We start from the raw sequence: 23,217 nt of genomic DNA, 5'->3' as shown, positions 1-23,217 counted from the left end.
ATGATTTCTCTCACATTCCTCATAAATACGCCAATCGGAGGTTGTTATAATATGCATTTTTTAACAATATTTACACATTTGAGTATTTTTTCGATTCCAAAATTGGTTTGACAGTTCAATGTCCCAGCAGCTGTGTCGAAGCGTCTACCTATATTCTTCTACCATGGATTATCGACAGTTTGCTCACCTAAACTGATGTTTACACAGAACATATTGTCTTTAGTTAAAACTCTAATTAAGTACCACATGCCAATTGAGACGACTGTTTTCATCACCGTTTATCACAGTAAATACTGCGCATGGTAGAAGAATATTGGTAGTCGCATCGATAGAGCTGCTGTAACAATGAACTGTCACAACAATTTTGCAATTAAAGATTTTGAAACTCGTAAAAAAGGGTTGAAAAAGGCATATCATAACAACATCCGCTTGATGTCGTATAAGAAAACATATAAAAATCTACTTATTTTTGAAGATAAATTTTAAAAATTTTGACATATCAATGTTCCCAAGTAGTGTATTCTTCTGCCATGATACTGCGTTACATCGACAGCTAAATACGTCATTTATTTGGCGTTTATGCAAAGGAATAATAAAACAACGGCGGACTTAAGCTGCAAGTACATAAGAAGCTTGAAGTCATGGCTAGGCATATTTTGTAACATTTCATAAAGGGAGTACAGAGCCGCACTAAAATCCTGCCGTCGTTATCCATTATAACTTGACATTAATATGCCTAGCATTGACTTCAAGCCTTTTATGTACTTGCACCTTTATTCTTTCCGCTTGTGTTAATTTTTTGTATGTTTTTTAGGCAAAGGAGGTTAAATGTGGGTCTGTTCCAGTACCTGCTGATTCTTGCAGTTTTGCGATTTTTTTTTTCGATTTTATAAAGGGAATTCGGTTATCGTAGCAAAAAACTTAACATTCTTCCAGTTCTGGAACAGAGCATATGTAAATGGCCTTAATACGGTAACCCATGGCACAATCACAGAAGGTAGAACAAAGTAGGAGGTAGCTTTGCAATGTTTTTCTCTTGGTGGCCTTATTCTTATTTTGGGATAAAAGTGTATTGTCATACTATCTTAGATTTAATATTATGGAATAGCCACAAAATTCCATTCTTGTTACGCGGATTTCCCCCATAATAAGATTTTTGTTAAAAAATGAAAAACAAAGTCATTGAACAAAGTTACTGAAATTGCAATGAGAACATATCATAAACAGAAATATATAATCATTATTATTGATTTGATGTATAGCCTGATGACTTTACCAGTTATGACATCGATATTTGATTATCCATAAAAAATAGTCATCGATTGTTTTTTTCCAATGTGATTTCATCAAATAGTCGATTACAATTATGCCGAAACTCGATTGAAGTGTCCCTATTTCCTATCTGCGTGGCTATTGAAATTGTGCTGCTGGTGGATAATTTTGAATTGTGTTCAATACTTTTTTTTACAATAAATACCATCAGGATAGACTTTTATTCTTCAATTTTACACCCGTAACTACTCATTCAGTGAACCAGTTCGTACACATTGTGATATTTAGTCACAAAAAAGAAGCAACAGAACACGCAGTCCAAGAAGAAAATTCCTTTGTCGTCGTCAGTTGAGTGAAAAACGTGATTTTCGCGTAACCGAGACAGGGAAAAGAAAGTGTGAAATTCATAAAAAAGAAGTGTGTGAATGCAATAGAGAGGGGCCGCTTTGAAAAAGTTTGGATCGGTGTGTGGCGTGTGTTATTTTTCGCAAGTTGGGTCTGTTACAACATTTAGTTTGCGATAAAAATTACAAGCGCCCCATTGAAGGTTATATTTTTTTGGATTGGAATTCTCACGGGGCGAGCGAGCGAGCGAGTGAACGACGAACGGACAAATCAACCGGAGAAGTAGTGTTGTGTGAGAGAACGAACTTGTGTTGTTGTTGTTACGTGTGCATGTTTGAGTGCGCGTAGAGAAGTTAACCAACCGGAGTGTACCGCCTCAATCCAAGTGTCGGACGAAGTTAAAATTTGAAAACAGCAAAGAAAGCAGAAATTCGACAAAAAAAAAGTAAAGTAAAAAAGTTATACAAGCAAAATGGCTCAAGAAAACTCCGATATGTCCACAAAATTCTCCACACTAAATGTCAATGCTGCGGAATTTGTACCGAGCTTTGGCAGCTTCAGTGCGGCCGTTGTCAGTTCTATAAATAATGACAACAGTGCGCCGGCTGCTGCCACCATTGCTGCTCCCATGGATACAACCAGCGTGCCAGCCTCTACCAGCGGCACTCCTGCCACCACACCTAATTCGGATGCATCCGCTTCGGGTTCCCTGAATGCACTTAGCCAGGCGGCGGCCGGTGAGGTTGCACCAGCGGAATCTCCAATGCAAACGTCACCAGTGAAGGTTGCTGCACCTGTGGAAAACATCAATACAGCCGATAAAATTGCAGCTAATAATGGTAACATATTTTTTTGGAATGAAATTAGATATTTAAAGCGAGGGGGGCTTTGTGGGGGGTACTTACTGAAACATAGTTGGGTAGTGTTGTGGGGGTAGTGCATAGGCAATGGAAAAAAAAAATGACGTCATGACTAACCAGTAATCTATTGTCACAGATGTTGGAGGTCTTCGCCTCTTTTGCATTTTTTGCATGTTGTTATTGTTTGTGTGTTACTTTTTTCTTCTTCACAAACAGCCACGGTGGGGTTGGCCATTAGCCACTAGTTGTATGTCATTGATTCATGAGTCGGACGGTCGGTGGTCTGGTCTACCTTTCGGCAGTCACAGATACTCTTGTGTTTTCACTTTTTCATTCAATACTTTTAATTTTTTTTGTTTTCGATATAACCTCAAAAACTACGTGCAGAGTGGCATTTAAGAAAAATACTGACTGGCGGTGATGACTGGGGGTTTTCCATGGCTTTTGTGTAATGCAAAACAAAATTTTGTTATTAATTTATAAACGAAATCAATCTTTCTTTTCTTGAGTTTTACCTTTCCATGTGTTTTTGTTGCCCTGCTTTGTTTGTTGTTGCTCCCAAACATATTTTTGCTTGTTTTTTTGTTGTTCTTTCCGAATCCCCAATCAAAGTAATCTCATTTCTCTTTTGTTTGTTTCTCTTATTTCTTGAGCGAGGGGGGGAGAGCTCATTTTTACAGTCTGCTTTTGCTTTTCTTCGTCGTTTTCTTCATTTACTTGCTTTTGTATTTGTTGACACGTTAACTTTTTTTGATTGCCATTGAATTTGATCCAATAATTGAATTTGTTAAATTAACAAATGGGACACTTGAGGATTACAGAGTAAATGCTGCACTGAAATATTGAAGTTTTTTTCTGTAAACGAAGTAAAAAATTTCTCACTCATAGCTGTGAGTAAAAGTTAAAATCTGAAGGTAGATCTTTCCCCCTGATTCGGAGAATGTAATTTCATTAGACACTGTTCCCAAATAAAAAAAAACTGGGTTTGGAAACTGGTTTACTGAACCTGTGGCAATATCTAAGCAACAAGTGGCGACGTGATTGGAGAATGTTAGTCAGGGTGTATTAAAATTGTCTTTCCGTTACAACACCTCTTAACATTTTTCGGAGGTCTTATGAAGTAAATATTTGCATGATCAGAATAAAAATCTTTAAGGATTTAACTATGTCCGCGTGTCCATTTTTCTGTATGTTGAAATTGTGGCAGAGATCGCACTATGATAGATGAAGTCCGAAAATTTCACAGGCTGGAATTAGAGGAGGATTTTTGCTTCTAGGTTTCGGCCAATAAAATAAATTGGAAGCAACTCTAGTTTAGTAAAAACTCTTCGATTTTTTTTCGAAAAAGTTTCCAGGGGTAGATATATTTACCCTAATTCCGGGAAAATATTTTTTCTTGAGGGGACTGACCCGGGACCCCAGATTTTTGAGGCGAAAGTCCGGGTTCAAGACCCGGATCCCACTTATCTGATATAGACAATATAGGTATCTTTGTAAAGCTTATGAAATTACCTATCCAACAACTGGCCATATGACGATTCGGAAGTTATAGTCAGTTATAGTTATATATAGCCCGGATTTTTATAAAACCCCCAAAAAGTCCAAAAATAGGTCCGTCAACAAAATTGTTGCTAAATTATAGCTAACACTCTTACATTTCCAAAATGCGTCAAGTTGTGCTAATAGCTTTTTCGGATCCAGATTATCTAAATTTGATTCTTTTTGATTTATACCTCCAAATATTTAATGAATACCCACTTTGTGGTATTGCCCTCTTATAATTTTTCATCCTAATATTCCTCATTTCGAAGAGTTTGGAACCAATTTCCAAAACATTTAAGCTGTAATTTTGAATTTCGGTTTCTCCACAGGTATAAAAATTGCTTGCACTGCTTGAACTACATAAAAGTACCTCCCAAATCAGCTATTATTTGATTCTTAAAGTCCTCAGTGATTAAACTCATTTCTAAAAAAATATTCAATATTTCCACAACGATACTTTCTGTTTTCGCTATTTTGAATATTCCAGTCCCTTCCTTCGGGACTATTTTGTGGGGATTAACCCCTTAAAAATATTTAAATTCCCAAATTTGAGGTGTTTTGAGGGTTATAAAAAATCGGGCCCTCGATAAATTTTAATTTGAAGATAACTCTGTTTCGAATACGTTCATAATCAAGAAACTTAGGGCCCAACCAAAGCTGCTTGTCTCGTTTTGGATTTTAATTGAAAGTAGAGACTTCTCTCACAGACAAATGTATAGGTACGTGCCTGATCGGCCGCTCTATTCTTCAGTGTTTCCTACAAGAAAGTGCACACAATTTTGAGTTCCTTGAATATTACGTTAGATTTCGGATGCTTGGCTAGAGCATATGATCGCATACATCCCAAAAAGAAACACAGAAAAAAGGATTTCCAAATAGTCAATGTATAGTTTGCGAACGCTTTTAATGATTTTTATACCCTACACCACATAGTGGTAAGGGTATTATGTCTTTGTGCATTTGTTTGTATCATGGAGAAGGAAGCGAGCTGGACCCATAGCTACTTTTAAGGATCTTCATTGAAAAACTTTCTAAGTCGATTGCATGTCAGTCCGTCTGTCCATGTATTTTTGTGAACAAAGTGCAGGTCGCATTGATTATCCGATTGAGATGAAATTTTCCAAACAATTTTCAAATGTTTGGCTCAAGGACGAACCCTATTGAAATTGAATTAGATTAAGATATAGCTCCCATATATCTTCAACCCATTTCGGGTTAATTGTGCACCAAATGGCTAATATAAGTCCAAATGTCCTGAATTTTGGCACATCAAACCGATTTCAGTTCAGAAGAGAGTACATCAGATTTGAAAATCGGTTCAGATATAGCTATAGCTCCCATGTATGTCTTTCATCCGATTTGGTGTTTAAAGTCCCTCACATTCGTAATATGCACTCACAATGATATTTGGTACTAGATATCAGATTTAGCCCAGAAATTGTATCAAGATCGGTTCCAATGTGGATATATGTAGGTCCCATAAATATCTTCAACCGAATTCGGGTTAATTGTGCACCAAATGATTGATATAGGTCCAAATGACCTGAATTTTGGCATATCCAACCGATTTCAGTCTAGAAGCAAGTACATCAAAATTGTATGTTACATCCGATTTGGTGTTTAATTCCCTTACATTCGTAATATGCATTCGACAATAATGATGTTTGGCAGCAGATATCTTATAGAGCTCTGAAATGCATTTGTCAAATTTTATCGAGATCGGCTAAGATTTGGATATGGCTCCCATATATATCCTTAATCCGATATTAGGTTTATTGTGCAAAAAATGACTAATATCTGCCCAAATGGAGTGAATTTCGGACTTACGTTTCCATTTTGTAGAACTCGGTTCCGTAATATATCTTTTTAATATAATCCTTCTCTATAGCAATGTTAAAGATTAAAATGTCTCCGTCAAATTTAGTGAAAATCGATTCAGAATTGGATATGCCTCTCATATATTAGTTTCCTCTGAAACCAAACTATAACTGCTTTAAAGCCAAACGTTGATAGATGATACGATCTACTTCAAATAAATTCTTTGGTTACGGAGCTCTACTAAATATGTAAAGTGGTGTAGGGCATCATATAGTCGGCCCGCCCGATTTTTGACTTTTCCCTACTGGCTGCGTCCTGACGAAGAATATCTTTCTGATCTAATCCATAGCCATTTGAGACCTTTGGGAAAAATTGTCAAGGTCATAGGCTCCACCTAAGGTATTTAAGAAGGATATTGTAACACACACAAGAGCCCAGCGGTCTGTCTGAATATCGAGAATATTGAGAGTTGGCAAACACTTTTTTGTACCCAAGTTACGATCGTATGCCTAATATCATTGAATTTCTCAAAACTAAGACGATCTGACACCTGAATATTTTCCTTATATTCAGAGAGCTACTTGTGCTACTTGTTATTTAGCTAATATCATATCAAACAAACATGCTTTTGTTTGTTGGTAGCTGCTTAACTAAATATTTTTTTACCAGTTTGGTGGGCAACTACTACTACTACTCGGTCGGTCAATAAACATATGTGAAATGTTTGTCGATTCCACTTAAATACCACGGTATACAACCAGTCCAGCGACCATTCCACTTAATAGCATGACTAGAAGAAATGTTTACGATGAAGCCATATGGCATGTTTCCTTCAGCTCCAACTATTCTGGTGTTCAACGGATTATTACTTACTCTTCATTGCACAAATGTGTGTGCGTGTTCCCATGTAAATATGTACAGTGATTGGGTAAAATTTCAAAATTTATTTCAAAAGGAAATTTTAATTTTAATGGTTCAATTTTGAGGTTTGACTCTGGAATTTGTGTTCGGCCTTTGTGATTATGAAAAGCTAAGGGTTCAATATTTTCTATTAAGAAAAAAATGGATTTGATAGGGCGGAGCAAACAATATATATCCTGAATTTTTGTCTATATAACCATTTTATATAACATATTTGTGTCCGATTTTCTGGCAGGTGAATATTTTTGAGTACTCCTGTTACAATTTGAAAAAAATATGTTTTTGGAAAGGATGTGCAATATTTGCATTCATCCTCTTATTTTGTAATTGTTTTCGCCTTTTTAAGACAAAGTCCTCAAGTCCTCAATTTTTAAAATAGCTTTCATAGACCTTTATAGGCCTCAAATCGTAGGGTTTAAAAATATCCCAAGTTGTGTAGTTTTTTTTTTTTTCTCCTTAAAGTCTCAGGTCGCTAATTTGTATACCCTCCACCATAGTATGGAGGGTATATTAAGTTTGTCATTTCGTTTGTAACACCTCGAAATATACATTTTAGACACCACAAAGAATATATATTCTTGATCAGCATACAATTCTATATTAATTTAGCGATATCCGTCCGCCTGTGGAAATCACTCTTGCTTTCGAACGAAATGAAGTAGGTTGATAAAATTTTACTCATATATTATGTCAGGACGTTTGGTATTTGTTATTTTGGTATAGCCCCATGTAATGGTACCTCCATATTTTCGGTATTTTGATGATTTTAGCGACATTATTCACCGGAATTGTTTCAAATTTGGTATTTGAAGCTCGTAATGGATACTACAGCCTATGATAGAAAATTGTCTGTGCAGGTACACGTCTTCGTATAGCCCCCATTTAACGGTACCTCCCGATTCACCGGAATTATTTCAAATTTGGTATTTGAAGTTCGTAATGGATACTACAGCCTATGATAGTAAATTCTCTGTGTAGGTCCACGTCTTCGCATAGCCCCCATATAATGCTACCCCCTTTCCAAATTCGGCATTTTTATGATTCTAGCGACATTATTCACCGAAATTGTTTCAAATTTGGTATTTGGAGTTCGTAATGGATACTACAGCCTATGACAGAAAATTGTCTGTGCAGGTCCCCATTTTGGTAAAACCCCCACATAATGATTCCTCCCTATTTTCGGCAATTTGGTGATTTATGCGACATTATTCCTTGAAATTGTTTTCAATTTGTTATGTGAAGTTCGTAATGGATACTACAGCCTAAGACGGAAAAATATCTGTGCAGGTCCACGTTTTCGTATAGCCCCCATATAATGGTACCTCTCTATTTTCGGCATTTTGATGATTTTAGCTACATTATTTACAGATTTTTCTTTTCAAGTTTCGCATTTGAATATTGTAATGACTAATGACAAAAGTTGCACAGGAAGGTCCACGTCGTCGTATAGACCCTAATATAACTATTTCTACACTCAGTATTTTTAAGATTTTAACAGAATTTTTAAGGGATTTTATTTTTTTGAAAATTGCCAAATTCGTTCCAAATGGTGGATGGTATTCAAATTTCGGCCCGGCCGAACTAACCTCTTTATACCCTACAACACTATGTGTTGGGGGTATTATAAGTTTGATTGGGCCAAAAATTATGTAACACCTCGAAATATTGATTTCCCACATAGGAAAGTATATATGGATCTTCCTATCTCGCCGAGTTGAGTCGATCTAGCTATGTATGTCCGTCCGTCCGTCTGTCCGTCCGTCTGTCCATGTTAATTTGTAATCACTCTACAGGTCGCAATTATGGCCCGATCTTCACGAAATTTAGAATGGAGGTGGGGTTAAGGTCAGAATAGAACCCTATTTCTTTTGGAGATGATCGCATAATATTTAGGGGTCGAAATGGACCAAAAAACTGAAAAAATGTCGGATTTTGCAGTAGCTATACAGGTCGCAATTATAGACCAATCGACGCGAAACTTCGCATGTAGCTAGAGTTTACGGCGGGGAAGAAGCCTACCAATTTGGGTGGTCATCGGATAATATTTAGCGGGTGAAATAGACCATATCTTTTGTGTTGAAAAAATTCAAAATTTTACATTAAACCGCGAATATTTTAAATCCCGGCAAAATCACAAAGCCATGACAAGGTAACTTCTGACCTTTACATTGATGTTAACATCCAACAAATCGGATATATAGCGAAATATGTGCGATATATATGTCTATCAAAGAAGATATGCTTGAAAGATCTCTTATATGTTGAGAACGGCTGAACTGATTTCGACAGTTCTCATTTATTCAGAATGGCCTCTTGGAAGGAAAGAAACAACGTCTAACAATTCGCATAAAAATATCTCCCTAAAGATTAAAATATTGATTTTGTAAAATTTTCTCATATTTTTTTCAATTTTGTCATATTTTTGACATATTTTCATTTTGAATTAAACATTTGGTAATATCTCTACAGCTAACAAAACTAAGTAGTTAGGATATCAGGATATCATATACAGATCGCATTTATGGCCCGATCCTAACGAAATTTTGCATGGGGATCAGATGAGGGTCAGAATAGAAGCCTACTCTTTTTGGAGATGATCGCCATATATTTAGGGGTTGAAATGGACCAAATAACTGCAAAATTGTCAGCAGGTCGTAATTATTGCCCCATCCTCACGCACATTTGAATGGGGGTTATCGGGCATTGCAAAAGCCAAGCAGTTTTGGATGGCCATCCAAAAATATTCAATGTGTGAAATAGTTTGCCAACTTTTGTAGACAAAATACGAAAATGACCATTCCAGTGACTTCTTGGAGAATTCACAAATACAGGAAAGACGCACTTCTGACTATTTCGTTAAAGCTGATTTCGTTGAAGAATATAGTCAAATATCTGTATCTCATATAGATGCGTTTCAGTCAAAAACCAATAATAAATGTTAATCTTTTGCCACTTCTGAGATATTATAGGTCTTTGGGAAATATTGGTTCCAGATCTAAGAAGACCATTTACGTGCAACATGTTCCAATAAATTGGAAATGAGCAAATTAGTTTAAGTTGCTATTATTCTAAAATTAGAGAACGAAACCTTATGGTTTTCTTTTATTATTTGTCACAATATCTTGTGGAATTCTTTCGAGTATCTCGCCTATATAAACTGTATCGTTTATTATAGTGTTGTAGGGTATTCAACGGTCGGCCCCGCTCGACTGTAGCCTTTGCTTACTTGTTTTTACATGTTTTTAATAAATTTTCCTCGTTTTTATTTCTTTTATTTTCTTTTTACGGGCGCAAGTCTAGTATTTTTTTAAGTATTTTCATTGTTCTTTTAACGTCCCAAGTCATCGATTTTTATGGTTCTCCTTCAAATATTGAATTTTTAGTTTTTTTCTTAAATCGAGGTTTTTAATACGAGACATTTAAAATATTTTCAAAATTTTCGAAAATGTTTTGGTCTGTCCAAGGCCCTAAATCGTTGCATTTTTGAAGAATTCTCATAGTCCAGTCACAGAATATGTAAAAAATATTTATCGCTCATTCAGATTCTTAAGTCGTATTTTTTCGGAAAATAAAATACTTTCTAAGTCTTGGGATTTTAAAACAGGCATTCCGCGGGTTTTCCTTTTTTCGAATTCTAAAGGAATAAATTTTTTACTTTCTCTAAAAAGAAATAAATATTTGAATACAAATCTAATCTACAAGTATTAATTGCGTAATATTTTTCTATAGAAAACGATCCTGCCGACAGCTGGGATGTTGAAGAGGAACCCGTTATTACTCCCGATGATGAAGAAGCTGAAGATATTGAAGAAGTCGAAGGTGATGCCACACCAAAGGTGTCAAAGAAAAAGATACCAAAGGTAGAAGACACAAAGAGCAAAAAAGAACATGTCAATGTTGTTTTCATTGGTCACGTTGGTAAGTTTTAATAATAAAAACTGAAATTCGCCAGCCAAAAATAACACTATTTATTTAATTTCCGATAGATGCTGGTAAATCAACAATTGGTGGCCAAATTATGTCCCTAACTGGCATGGTCGACAAACGTACACTGGAAAAATACGAACGTGAGGCACGTGAAAAATCTCGTGAAAGTTGGTATCTCTCATGGGCCTTGGACACAAATCAAGAGGAACGTGACAAGGGCAAAACCGTTGAAGTCGGTCGGGCATATTTCGAAACAGAACGTAAACATTTCACCATTTTGGATGCTCCTGGTCACAAAAGTTTCGTACCAAATATGATTGGTGGTGCGGCACAGGCCGATCTGGCCGTTTTGGTTATATCGGCGCGAAAAGGTGAATTTGAAACTGGTTTCGATCGTGGCGGGCAGACACGTGAACATGCTATGTTGGCCAAAACAGCTGGTGTCAAACATCTGGTTGTACTCGTCAATAAAATGGACGATCCAACAGTCAACTGGGATGAGGCACGCTACAACGAATGCAAAGACAAGATCCTACCTTACCTCAAAAAATTAGGTTTTAATCCAGCCAAGGATTTGACCTTTATGCCATGCTCAGGTTTAAGTGGAGCCGGTTTACGTGATACTATACCCGATACAATTTGTCCATGGTACAATGGCCCAGCCTTTATACCATTCATTGATCAGTTGCCTTCACTTAATCGCAAAGCCGATGGACCATTCATTATGCCCATTGTTGATAAATACAAGGATATGGGTACGGTTGTAATGGGCAAGGTTGAGTCGGGTACTGCGCGAAAGGGCCAGAATTTGTTGGTGATGCCTAATAGGGTAAGTGGGTGATTGAAACCATTTCCTTATAGAGAAGTGTTTTATAAACTTTTTTTATTTTTTTTATAGACACAAGTTGCTGTTGATCAACTTTGGTCTGATGATGATGAAGTCACCTCTGTGGGTCCTGGTGAAAATGTCAAAATCAAGCTGAAGGTTAGTAGCTGATTTTTTCATAGTTCTGTTGGGGTTTAATTGCTAATGATTTTATTTTTGTTTTGATTTTTAGGGCATTGAAGAAGAAGATGTCTCACCTGGTTTTGTATTGTGCGATGCCTCTAATCCTATTAAAACTGGCAAAATATTTGATGCTCAAGTCGTTATCTTGGAGCATAAATCAATTATCTGTGCCGGTTATTCGGCCGTCATGCATATACATTGTGCAGCTGAAGAAGTTACCGTTAAAGTAAGTTTTTGAGTTTTCATTCAAAGATGAACTTGCCATTTTTTTTCCAAACCTATTTAATTGTTTTGTCGTATTTGAAAACCATTGTTCTCCAACAGTTATTGTCTAGAAATATATATTTGAAATTTAGATAAAATCGATTCATCTATATCTGCAGCCAATATTTATAGATGACAGAAGCTCGAAGGCTAAAATGTGCATTTAATATCAAATATCTGAAACGTTTCTCTTGAATTCGGCTCAAATTTAATTCCAGCTCCCAACAATATTCCACCGTTTTGTATACCCTCAGCCATATGGCGTGTCTAGTCGAAATAACGGTTTTAGACTCTAGGTCTCTTTGCATCAAAGTTTAGGGACATTTGGAGTCGATCTAGCGATGTCAGTCCGTCCATCCGCCCGTCTGTCTGGCTGGCTGGTGTGCACGAAAACTCTCGAAGGGAGTATCTGATTTGATCCAAACTTGGTACATCGTAATATTATTGTCCAACTTAGATCGAGTTGGGAGATGGGCAATATCGGTCCACTCCTTCTGGTACCTCCCCCAGAAAATGTCAACATTTTTAAAGAAAATAATCAACCTCTCAGAAAGAGAAAGGATAATCCGATTTTGATACAACTTTGTAAATCTCAATATTTGCATCAGTGCTAGGTCTTGTGCGAAAATGGACAATATCGGTCCACTCCATTAAGTACCTTCCCCACAAAGGGTCAAAATTTTGAATAATTATAACTCTTATAAAATGTGATGTGAGTGTTCGATTGTCTTCAAATTACACACATCACAATATTTTTATTATCCCAAGGTCCAGTGTGAAGATGGAATATATCGGTCCACACCTTCTGGTACCCCCCACACAAAATGTCAAAATTTTCAAAGAAAATAATTTTTTGTACACAAAGAGAAAGGATAATCCGATTTTGCTCCAACTTTGCGAATCCTAATATTTTCATCAGTGCTAGGTCAGGTGCGAAAATGAACAAAATCTGTCCACTCCATCAGGCACCTCCCCCACAAAGTGTCAAAATTTGGAATAATTAAAACTCTTAAAAATGTGATGTAAGTTTCCGATTATCTTCAAAGTACACACATCACAATGCTTTTATTAATCCAAGTTCTGGTGTGAATATAGAATATATCGGTTCAGTCCTTCTGGTACCTCCTCCACAAAGGGTCTAAGTTTTGAATATTTATGAAGCTTATAAAACACGAAATTAACATCCGATTCCATTCAGACTTGGCACATCTCAATATTTCCATCAACACAAGATATGTTATAAAGATGGTGGAGATCGGACTACCCCTTCTGGTACCTCCCCCACATAGGATTCAAAGTTTTAAATAATCAAAACTATCATAAAATCCGAAATAAGCATCCGGTTCTCTTAATATTTCACACATCCCATTATTTCTACTAACACAAGATCTGATATGAAGATGGTAGAGGTCGGACCATTGCTTCTGGCACCTCCCCCACAAAGTGTCAAAATTTTGAATAATATATGTTTTGAAATATATATGTTTAGTGTGGTACTTGAATTCCCGTCCCAAATGTATCTGACAGATTCATAGGATGCACAAATGTCTGATACTTTTCGTTATTGTTTTTAAATTAATTTTTGTTTTTTTTTCATTGCAGGCCCTCATTTGCTTGGTTGACAAAAAGACCGGCGAAAAATCAAAATCACGTCCAAGATTCGTTAAGCAAGATCAAGTGGCAATTATGAGAATTGAATGTTCCGGTATGATTTGTTTAGAACAATTTAAACTATTCCCACAAATGGGAAGATTTACTCTGAGAGATGAAAGTAAGTTAAATTTATACATTTATCAGATTTGATTTGAAATAATGAAATTATTGTTATTATTTCTTTTTCCAGACAAAACAATTGCTATTGGCAAAGTGTTGAAGGTGATCGAGTAAATTGAGCCAAGCTTAATTTTTTTTGTAATTTTAATTTTCTTGAGTGCTTCAAGCCCCGCCTTTTTTAAAAGAAAAAACAAAATAACATGAAATTTATAAAAACAAAAATCAACATTAACATCTAATTTTAAAAAGTAGGCTTTTTAAGCCCGGCCGTCGTCGTCAACCTAGGAAAACAAAATTGAATAACGTTATGAAAATAAATTCAAAAAAACTGAAAACTACCAACAACCTATCTTTAAAACAAAAACAAAAACCACAACAACAACAAAACGGAAATTAAGAAAACCATGAACTTTAAAGAGAGAAAAATATAAAACAAATAATAAAGGAAAACATTAAAATAAAAACGAAACAAACGAATAACAAGGATCTTTAATAAATTACAGATAATTATAAAAGTATAAAAACAAACAAACAAAATCGTCGTATATAAAATATATATTATATTATTACTATTATTAAATATGAGATGAAAACAAAAAGAAAAACAAATGCGAAAAAGGAACAGAATTATATATGATTATTACTATGTTTTTTTTAATTTTAATTTTCTTTGTTAACCTTGGAAAAAGTAACAAATTGAGAGAACAGTGTAGAGTCATAGATAATATAGAGCATATGATATTTTTTTTGGATAGACAGCGGTCTGTAACTTGGAGGCAGGAATATAATAGATTAGCTTGTTATAAACAGTGCCTGTCTGGGGTTGATTTAACTGTTTGCCAGTCGCTGACCAGGGAATGTAATATAAACCAAGCCTACAAGTGTCTGTTTTCGTAACTTGTGAATGGAAGGGAAGTGGAAAAAGGAATAAATTCAATAAAAAATGAATAAATTTTCATCAGCTGATCAGTTGATAATGAAACTTGGAATGGCTGACAAGTTAGCAACCATTTCTGTTTTAACAGCTGACCTATAAAAATGTACACTAACTTGTTTTTTAATATTAAAGTTTTAACATGATATTAATATTCGGCCCTATTACCGTTGTCGTCGTCGTTGCAAAATGATGTCGAGGCCACAATAACGGTACTAAGGTTATCGTTTTTTGTCGATAGCGATTAATGATTGCAATTATTATTGATGGTAGTCGTTTTTAGAAAATCGGCCCTATTACCGTTGTCGTCGTCGTTGCAAAATGACGTCGAGACGATAATAACGGTATTAAGGTTGTCGTTTTTTTGTCGATAGCAATGAACGATTGCTATTATCATTGACGATACAACAGTCGACGTGAAGTCGTTTTTAGAGAATATCTGTCGCCGTAAAAAATTGTGACGGCCTTGTATTTATTAGTCGACGTTAATATTTTGACCATTTTGTATTTGATATTTGACCATGAAAATAACAACAGCAAAACAATTTGCAAATATTGAAGCCATCTCCGACAATGGTTTAATAAGATCCTAGCGCTAAAAACCTCAATGCTGTGGCCAATTGGAACAACTCCTCGATTTTTTCGAATTTTTTTCCAGAGTTAGTTGTTTTTACCCTGATTCCGGAAAGCTGATTTACCGGAATCACTTATCCGACATAGGCAATATGGGTATGGTTTGAAAACTTATACCTATACCTATCCAACAAGTGTTCACATGACCACCGAAGGCCGGCTACTTACAACAACTGTTAAATTTAGAAATCTTTAGTTCGCGTAGCCAGTTGAACATACCCAGAAGAGAATATCTCTGACCCAGAAATGGTATTAGCAAAAATTTTATAATTTTGGTAAGGTAAGAGTGTTGATAAAAAATACGGGTCTAAAAATCGATAATTTGACTATAACTTCCGAACCGCTTTAAATAACCCCATCAAGTGACCAAGTGATTAGAATTCAAAATTTCAACAAATTTGTATCTTTTTTTGTCAATAACAAGGGAGTGTTGCCAACGTTTTTGAAGTTGGTGCCAACTTTTATTTTAAACTGTCGATGTCGCTTCTATGCCTTACCGTAATACCATTGAATCGAATGAATCGAGGCGAGGAATCGAGCGTCGACGACGGCTATAGAAACGACAACCGTAATAGGGCCGATTGTTAAATTTTTGTTACATAATGATGAACTAAATACAAATAGTTCCCACCACACTCGATGATGATACAACAGTTTTTTCCTACCCATACCCAGACAGATATTGTTTATAACATAAAGGAAGTATTCAGGCTCCTTGGGTGGTTCGAATGAAAACTTTACTGGGCTGTATTTTTTTCTTCTTATGTATGTAAGTCTCTTTTAGGCTCTATATCAAAATTCTTTCAAAATCATCAATCAAATGTAGAAAATTATTAAATGCTGTTTCTTTTACTTTTTTTGAACAGATCAACTTTTTTTTTGCCACTTCATTTATTGTGTGAAAAAGACAAAGAAACAAATACTAAAATAATGAGCAAGGGAATCATTTTTAACGACAACACCAAGATTACAACACTTCACACTACAAAACATACCGGAAAGATAAATAACAACAACAACAACTATAGTCACTAAATTACCAATTAAGCAATTTGCAAAATGGCCTACAGTCACCGTTAAAATATACATATATTTTGTTTCTTATTTTAAGTGGAATAATATACATTTATATATATGCATATGGAGATGATGAAGCGATTCTAAATTAAATTCTTATTCCCCAACGCCAACATCTTTCCCGGCAGATGATTATTTTGATGATGCCAAGGGCAAGCAATACGCCCTAGGCTTATTACCATAAATCCCATGCAATTGGTTGGCATTTTATTAAATAAAAACATTTCCAATGAGATGAATCCATTTCTGTATGTGTTTTAAAGAATACATTTTGAAAATATTTTAATTTGAAGGACTTATCGTAGAAATGCATTATCAGGACAATCATGAATTGTAATTCAGTGGGTACCCACTTTTTCTGTCTCAAGTTTGGGGACCATTTATTTTCTAATAATAACTGAAAATTTGGAGCATATCAAATTTTTAAACATTTTAAAAATTGAAACAAATTTAACCTACTAAAAGATTTGGGGATTATTCGAATTTAATTTAATTCTCAATATCACTAAATTTTTATTGCAATAAGTCCTTTCCCATCAATTCTATATTTTTTTAATTTATTTTCCCACTCCTTCTTCTACAGATTGTCCCCCATATTGCCACCACATCAATATATAAATTTGTTATTTTCTCTAATTAAAATATTACTTATTATTGTTCATATTAAAAAAAAATATTTTTAAACGAACTAAGAAGTAATTTAGCTTTTATATTTAAAAAAAAGAAAATCAGGAAATATTGCAAATAATAATCATTATTGGAAAAAACAAACAACATTTGATTCTTTTTTTTATTTTTTGCGGCATGATTTTATTTTATTTTTTTTTTATTAAAAACAAACTTAAATACCCAGGAGTTCATTTAATAAGTCTGCATTTTTTATAACCCTATGGTACAGGAATCTGATATGAATCATGTTCAAAAGTCGACTAATGTATGTCCTGAGATCTTTTGGGATTGGATTTTATTAAAAACACTTATATAGGTGTATTGAGAAATAAAGTCGGTTTCGCCCGACTTGGATTCCTATCATTCTAGTTGTTACCAAATTTCCATGAGAGATTATTATACCCTCAGCCAGCCATATGGCTATATCATTTGATACGGCCAAACCGTGCCTCATCGAAATAACGGTTTTAGAGCCTATGTCTCTTTGCACCAAATTCGTTTTAGGACATTTGGAGTCGATCTAGCGATGTCCGTCTGCCTGTTTGGCTGGTTGGTTCGCACGGTAACTTTCAAAGGGAATATCCGATATGATTCAAACTTGACACATCGTAATATTAATGTCAAACGAGTTCGAGATGGGCAATATCGGTCCACTCCTTCTGGTACCTCTCACACAAAATGTTAATATTTTCAAAGAAAATAATTTACTGCACAGAAAGAGAAAGGATAATCCGATTTAGCTTCAACTTTGCGAATTTTAATATTTGCATCAGTGCTACGTCAGGTGTGAAAATGGACAATATCGTGCCACTCCATCAAGTACCTCCCCCACGAAGGGACAAAATTTTGAATAATTATAACTCTTAAAAATGTGATGTAACAGTCCGATTGTCTTCAAAGTACACACATCACAATGTTTTTATTAACCCAAGGTCTGGGATGAAGATGGAATATATCGGTCCACTCCTTCTGGTACCTGCCCACAAAGGGTCTAAGTTTTGAATATTTATGAAGCTTATAAAACACGAAATTAACATCCGATTCCATTTAGATTTGGCACATCTCAATATTTCTATCAACACAAGATGTGTTATAAAGATGGTAGAAATCGGACCATTCCTTCTTGTACCTCCCCCACAAAGGGTCAAAGTTTTCAGTAACCACAACAATCATAAAATTCGAAATAAGCATCTGTTTCTCCTCAAATTACACACATCACAATATTTTTATTAACCCAAGGTCTGGTGTGAAGATGGAATATATCGGTCCACTCTTTCGGGCACCTCCCACACAAAGAGTCAAAATTTTAAATATTTATGAAGCTTATAAGACACGAAATTAACATCCGATTTCATTCAAACTTGGCACAACTCAATAATTCCATAAAAACAAGATCTGTTACAAAGATGGTAGAGATCGAACCATTCCTTCGGGTACCTTCCCCACAAATGGTCAAAACTTTGAATAACCAAAACGATCATAAAATCCGAAATAAGCATCTGTTTCTCCTCAAATTACACACATCACAATATTTTTATTAATCCAAAGTCTGGTGTTAAAATGGGATATATCGGTCCACTCTTTCGGGCACCTCCCACACAAAGGGTCAAAATTTTGAATATTTATGAAGCTTATAAAACACGAAATTAACATCCGATTCCATTCAGATTTGGCACATCTCAATATTTACATAAACACAAGATTTGTTATAAAGATGGTAGAGATCGAACTATTCCTTAGGGCACCTCCCCCACAAAGGGTCAAAAATTTGAATATTTATGACGATTATAAAACACGAAATTATGATCCGATTCCATTCGGACTTGACACATCTCAATATTTGTATAAACACGAGATGTGTTATAAAGATGGTAGAGATCGGTCCTCTCCTTCTGGTACCTCTAACACTAAGGGTCAAAATTTTGAATGATCATAAAGCTGATAAAACACGAAATTAACATCAGATTCCATTCAGACTTGGTACATCTCAGTATTTCCATCAACACATGATCTGTTATAATGATGATAGAGATCGGACCATTTCCTTTTGTACCTCCCCCACATAGGGTTCAAGAATGAAGAAACAAACGCTATAAGAAAGGGAAATAAGCATCCAGCTCTATTCAAATTTTACACATACAAACATTTTTGCTAACACAAGATCTGTTGTGAAAATGATATACATCGGTTCTCTGGTATATTACCCACCAAGGGGTCACAATTTTCAATACTTTTTATCTGGCATACCTCCCGAAACAAGTCAGCGATTCTTTACAACTTAGGATATCTAAATATTTCTCCCAGCCAGAAACCTGAGATGAATATGGAATTAATTATTTCGCATAAATTTGGATATAAATGTTCGATTTTCTTCTGTCGACCTCCCGTACATTTTAACATTTTCTAAAAATGATCACATATCTAATATAAAGTGAAAGGAAGTAACAAATATAGTCCAAACCAGGCACGTCGCAATATTTTTATCATATCTATTTAAGTCCGATACGAAATGGACAATATTGGCCCATTCCTTTGAAACATACTCCATAGAGGGTTAAACATTTGAATAATCATAACAGAAATAAAAAAATATATAAATAATCGAAGATTGGCCGAGGGTATACATCTGTCGGCAAAACCGATCGATACTTTTTAACTTATTTAAGTTTATTTAATTGAACTCCTCAGTATTTCCCTTTTGCTTTCATATCCATATTTCATTTCCAAAATTACTCACCCCCATGGAATCCCCCTAGATATAAAGCATTTATTTATTTTTTGGGCATTTCTTTTTAAACAAAGTTCTATTATTATCTACAGCTTTAACAACAAATCGTTAAAATGTAACGATACAAAAATGGCATACATGAAGTAAAAACAACAACAACAAAACAAAATCCCATTAATAATTATGTATGTATGTACTATATATTCATAACAAAATAAAAAAAAAAAAATACAAAAGAACCAGTACGTAATATGATGATGCATACACATACAAACTTGAAAAACAAAACAAAACAAAACAATTGGTTAATTAAATTAACTTTAAATACATATAAACAAACTTCTTAACCCCCATTACAAAATTATAGATTTTTCTTTTTTTGTATAAATTGCAAATTTTAAATAAAAAGTATTTCTTTTTTTTTTCTTTGTATCTCCCCAAGACTTGAAAAAATGATATTCCTAGTCTTTTTTCATTTTTATTATCACACCTACTCTCCCCAACCGGAAAATTTCAAACATTTTACATGACAGCCCGTCGTTTCGTTTATAAATTATAGTAATGATGACGTTAATAAAAAAACAAAGCGATTATTTATACACTGAAAACAAGAATGAAAAACAAATATATATTAAAACAAAAAATATGCCTAAAAAATAACGATAATAAAAAACCAACAACAACAACAAACAAACATTTTTTATTAATAATAAATAAAATGAAATGAATTATATTATGAAAATCGAAAACAAATGCAGTTTGTGATTTGGTTAGTGTTTCAGAGTTTCTTCACCATTTTTGAGTAATTTTTCGTTGTCAATACATAGAGGAAAATTAAAAAAAAAAAATAACAAGTTAAAAAGCGGTAAGTTCGGCCGGGCCGAACTTTGAATACCCTCCACCATTTGTTAAAATTTTAGAAATACCAAATGAAGCCATTATATTGGGCTCTATACGATGTGGACCTACATAGGCATTGTTTGTCATAAGCCATTACCATATTCAAGTTCGAAACTTGAAATAATGGGTGAATAATGTAGCTAGAATCATCAAAATATCGTAGATAGGGAGGTACCGTTATATCGGAGCAGTGCGAAGACCTGGACCAGCACAGGCTGTAGCATTCATTACGAAATTTAAATACGACATCTCAAAAAATTTCGGTGGGTATTGTACCTAAAATCGTCAAAATACCGGAGGTACTGATATATGGGGCCTATACAAAAACTTGGACCTGCATACACAATTTTCTGTCACGGACAGTAGTTCCCATTACGAAATCTAAATAAGTAATTTGAAACAATTCCGGTGAATAATGACGCTAAAATCATCAAAATACCGAATATTCGGAGGTACCGTTATATGGGGGCTATACGAAGACGTGGACCTGCGTAGACAATTTTCTGTCACAGACTGTAGTATCCATTACGAACTTCAAATACCAAATTTGAAAAAATTCGGGTAAATAATGTCGCTAAAATAATCAAATTACCGAATATTGGGAGGTATAAGGGGGCTATACGAAGACGTGGACCTGTACAGACAATTTTCTGTCACAGGCTGTATTATCCATTACGAACTTCAAATACCAAATTTGAAACAATTCCGGATAATAATGTCGCTTAAATATCAAAATACCGAATATCGTGAGGTACCGTTATATGGGGGCTATATGAAAACGTGGACCTACATGGCCCATTAACGAACTTAACCTGTCTACTGGAAAATAAACATGTGTGCAAAATTTTAGCCTTCTATCTCAATTCGTTCGAAAAATAGCGTGATTACACAGTCTGTGACAACTGTCTGGGACGGACAGACGGACATGGCTAGATCGACTTAGAATTTTACGCTGATCAAGAATATATATACTTTGTTGGGTCTGACATGAGTATTTCGTAGTATGGTGGCGGGTATAAAAATCTGCAATCGTTACTAGTTCGAATTGTTCATCAGAAGATAATATTCCGTAGTCTCCGTAGTTTGTGTTTTAAAACTGACAAATAAGCCATAAGGTCTTTGCACACAAGTCAAGGTTGTATAGTGCATATTACGCTGGCGTGGGACTTTAACACCAAATCGGATGAAACATTTATATGGAAGTTATATCTGAACCGATTTTGAGAAAAATTTGATGCTCTTGCTTTTGGCTGAATTCCGTCGGAAGTGCCAAAACTAAGTTTATTTTTGATGATATTAGCCATTTGATCCAGGAAAAACCTAAAATCAGATACAGATATATGTGGGAGCTATATCCAAATCTGAACCGATCTTGAAAATATTGTAAACTCTTATTTCTGAGCTGTATCTGATATCTGGTACCAAAGATCATTCTTGTGGATATTACGCATGAGAGGGACTGTAACACAAAATCGGATGAAACATATATAAGGGACCTATAGCTATATCTGAAACGATTTTCATCAATATTTGATGTACTTGATTCTAGACTGAATTCTGTCAGATGTGCTAAAAATCTGTTTATTTTTGATGATATTAGCCATTTGGTGCACAATAAACCTGATATCGGATTAAGATATATGTTAGAGCTATGTCCTAATCTGATCCGATCTCGATAAAATTTGACAGAGGTATTTTAGAGCTCCATAAGATAACTTATACCAAATATCATTTTTGTGGAATGCATATTACGCATGTGAGTAGACGGAAGAAAACAGCAACATCAGCAGATATGGTCCGAAAAGTAAAGAACGACTTGATTTAAACCCGCGTCGCAGGTGATGAACATATTCTGGAGGTTGTATTAAAGCCTTGGACACGCAAACATTTTGGCCGCAGACCTTGGACTTTCCAACAGGACTCATCACCATCACCATCGCACTCAGCACGCGCCACCCAAGAATGGTTAAAAAATGAGGTTCCTCGCTTTATTTTCCAACGCACAATGGCCACCTCTCCGGATACCAATGCGTTGGACTATTGTGGATTATTTTGGAAAGCAAAGTTGGCACTAAAAGCAAGGTTGGCACTAAAAATACCAAGCGCTTCGCTAGAACAATCCTAAACTTATTCTAAAATTTGATGCTATTTCCGAGAGAGGCAGGACCTATGATAAAATAGAGAGAAGACGTATTGCGAACTCCAAATTACAATTATGGGATAATTTCGTTGACAAATTTGGAAAAGTACTAAATATCGGAAGTACCATCATAAGGGGGATATACAATGATATGGACATTCATAGGAAGCCGGTACCCATTATGAACGTCAAATATCTAATCTAAAACAATTCCGTTGAAATTTGACAAAATACCGAATATCTTTGTGTACAGTCATATAGGGTATATACGAAAATGTGGGCGTATATAAAAACTCTTCAATCAGAGAAGACAAATAATTCGCTTGAAAAATGTAGATAAATTCATCATAATACCGAATATAGGGAGGTACACTTATATGGAGGTTATAAGGGCATGGAACTATG

The 23,217-nt window shown here is 35.0% G+C and overlaps 1 protein-coding gene across 1 annotated transcript; it reads left to right on the top strand.

The window, feature by feature from the left end:
- The first annotated feature begins 1,395 nt into the window (after positions 1-1,395).
- On the top strand, positions 1,396-14,214 carry LOC101898232 (eukaryotic peptide chain release factor GTP-binding subunit ERF3A). The gene is made up of 7 exons (XM_005174861.4): positions 1,396-2,456; positions 10,488-10,676; positions 10,745-11,514; positions 11,584-11,670; positions 11,744-11,920; positions 13,561-13,729; positions 13,802-14,214. Exons 1-7 carry the CDS (start codon positions 2,090-2,092, stop codon positions 13,843-13,845), a joined length of 1,803 nt encoding a protein of 600 aa, XP_005174918.1. The 5' UTR covers positions 1,396-2,089; the 3' UTR covers positions 13,846-14,214.
- The last annotated feature ends 9,003 nt before the right edge of the window (positions 14,215-23,217 follow it).

The sequence above is a fragment of the Musca domestica genome, unplaced genomic scaffold (genome assembly GCF_030504385.1).
Source record: "Musca domestica strain aabys unplaced genomic scaffold, Musca_domestica.polishedcontigs.V.1.1 3, whole genome shotgun sequence".
Lineage (NCBI taxonomy): Eukaryota > Metazoa > Arthropoda > Insecta > Diptera > Muscidae > Musca > Musca domestica.
The sequence above is the reverse complement of the archived record's forward strand: the minus strand, read 5'-3'. Positions and strand labels throughout refer to the sequence as shown.

Coding starts and splice junctions, on each gene's coding strand:
- LOC101898232 (XM_005174861.4), top strand. CDS start 2,090: ATGGCTCAAGAAAACTCCGATATGTCCACAAAATTCTCCACACTAAAT. Junction 10,677..10,744: donor TGTTTTCATTGGTCACGTTG/GTAAGTTTTAAT, acceptor AATTTCCGATAG/ATGCTGGTAAATCAACAATT. Junction 11,671..11,743: donor ATGTCAAAATCAAGCTGAAG/GTTAGTAGCTGA, acceptor TTTGATTTTTAG/GGCATTGAAGAAGAAGATGT.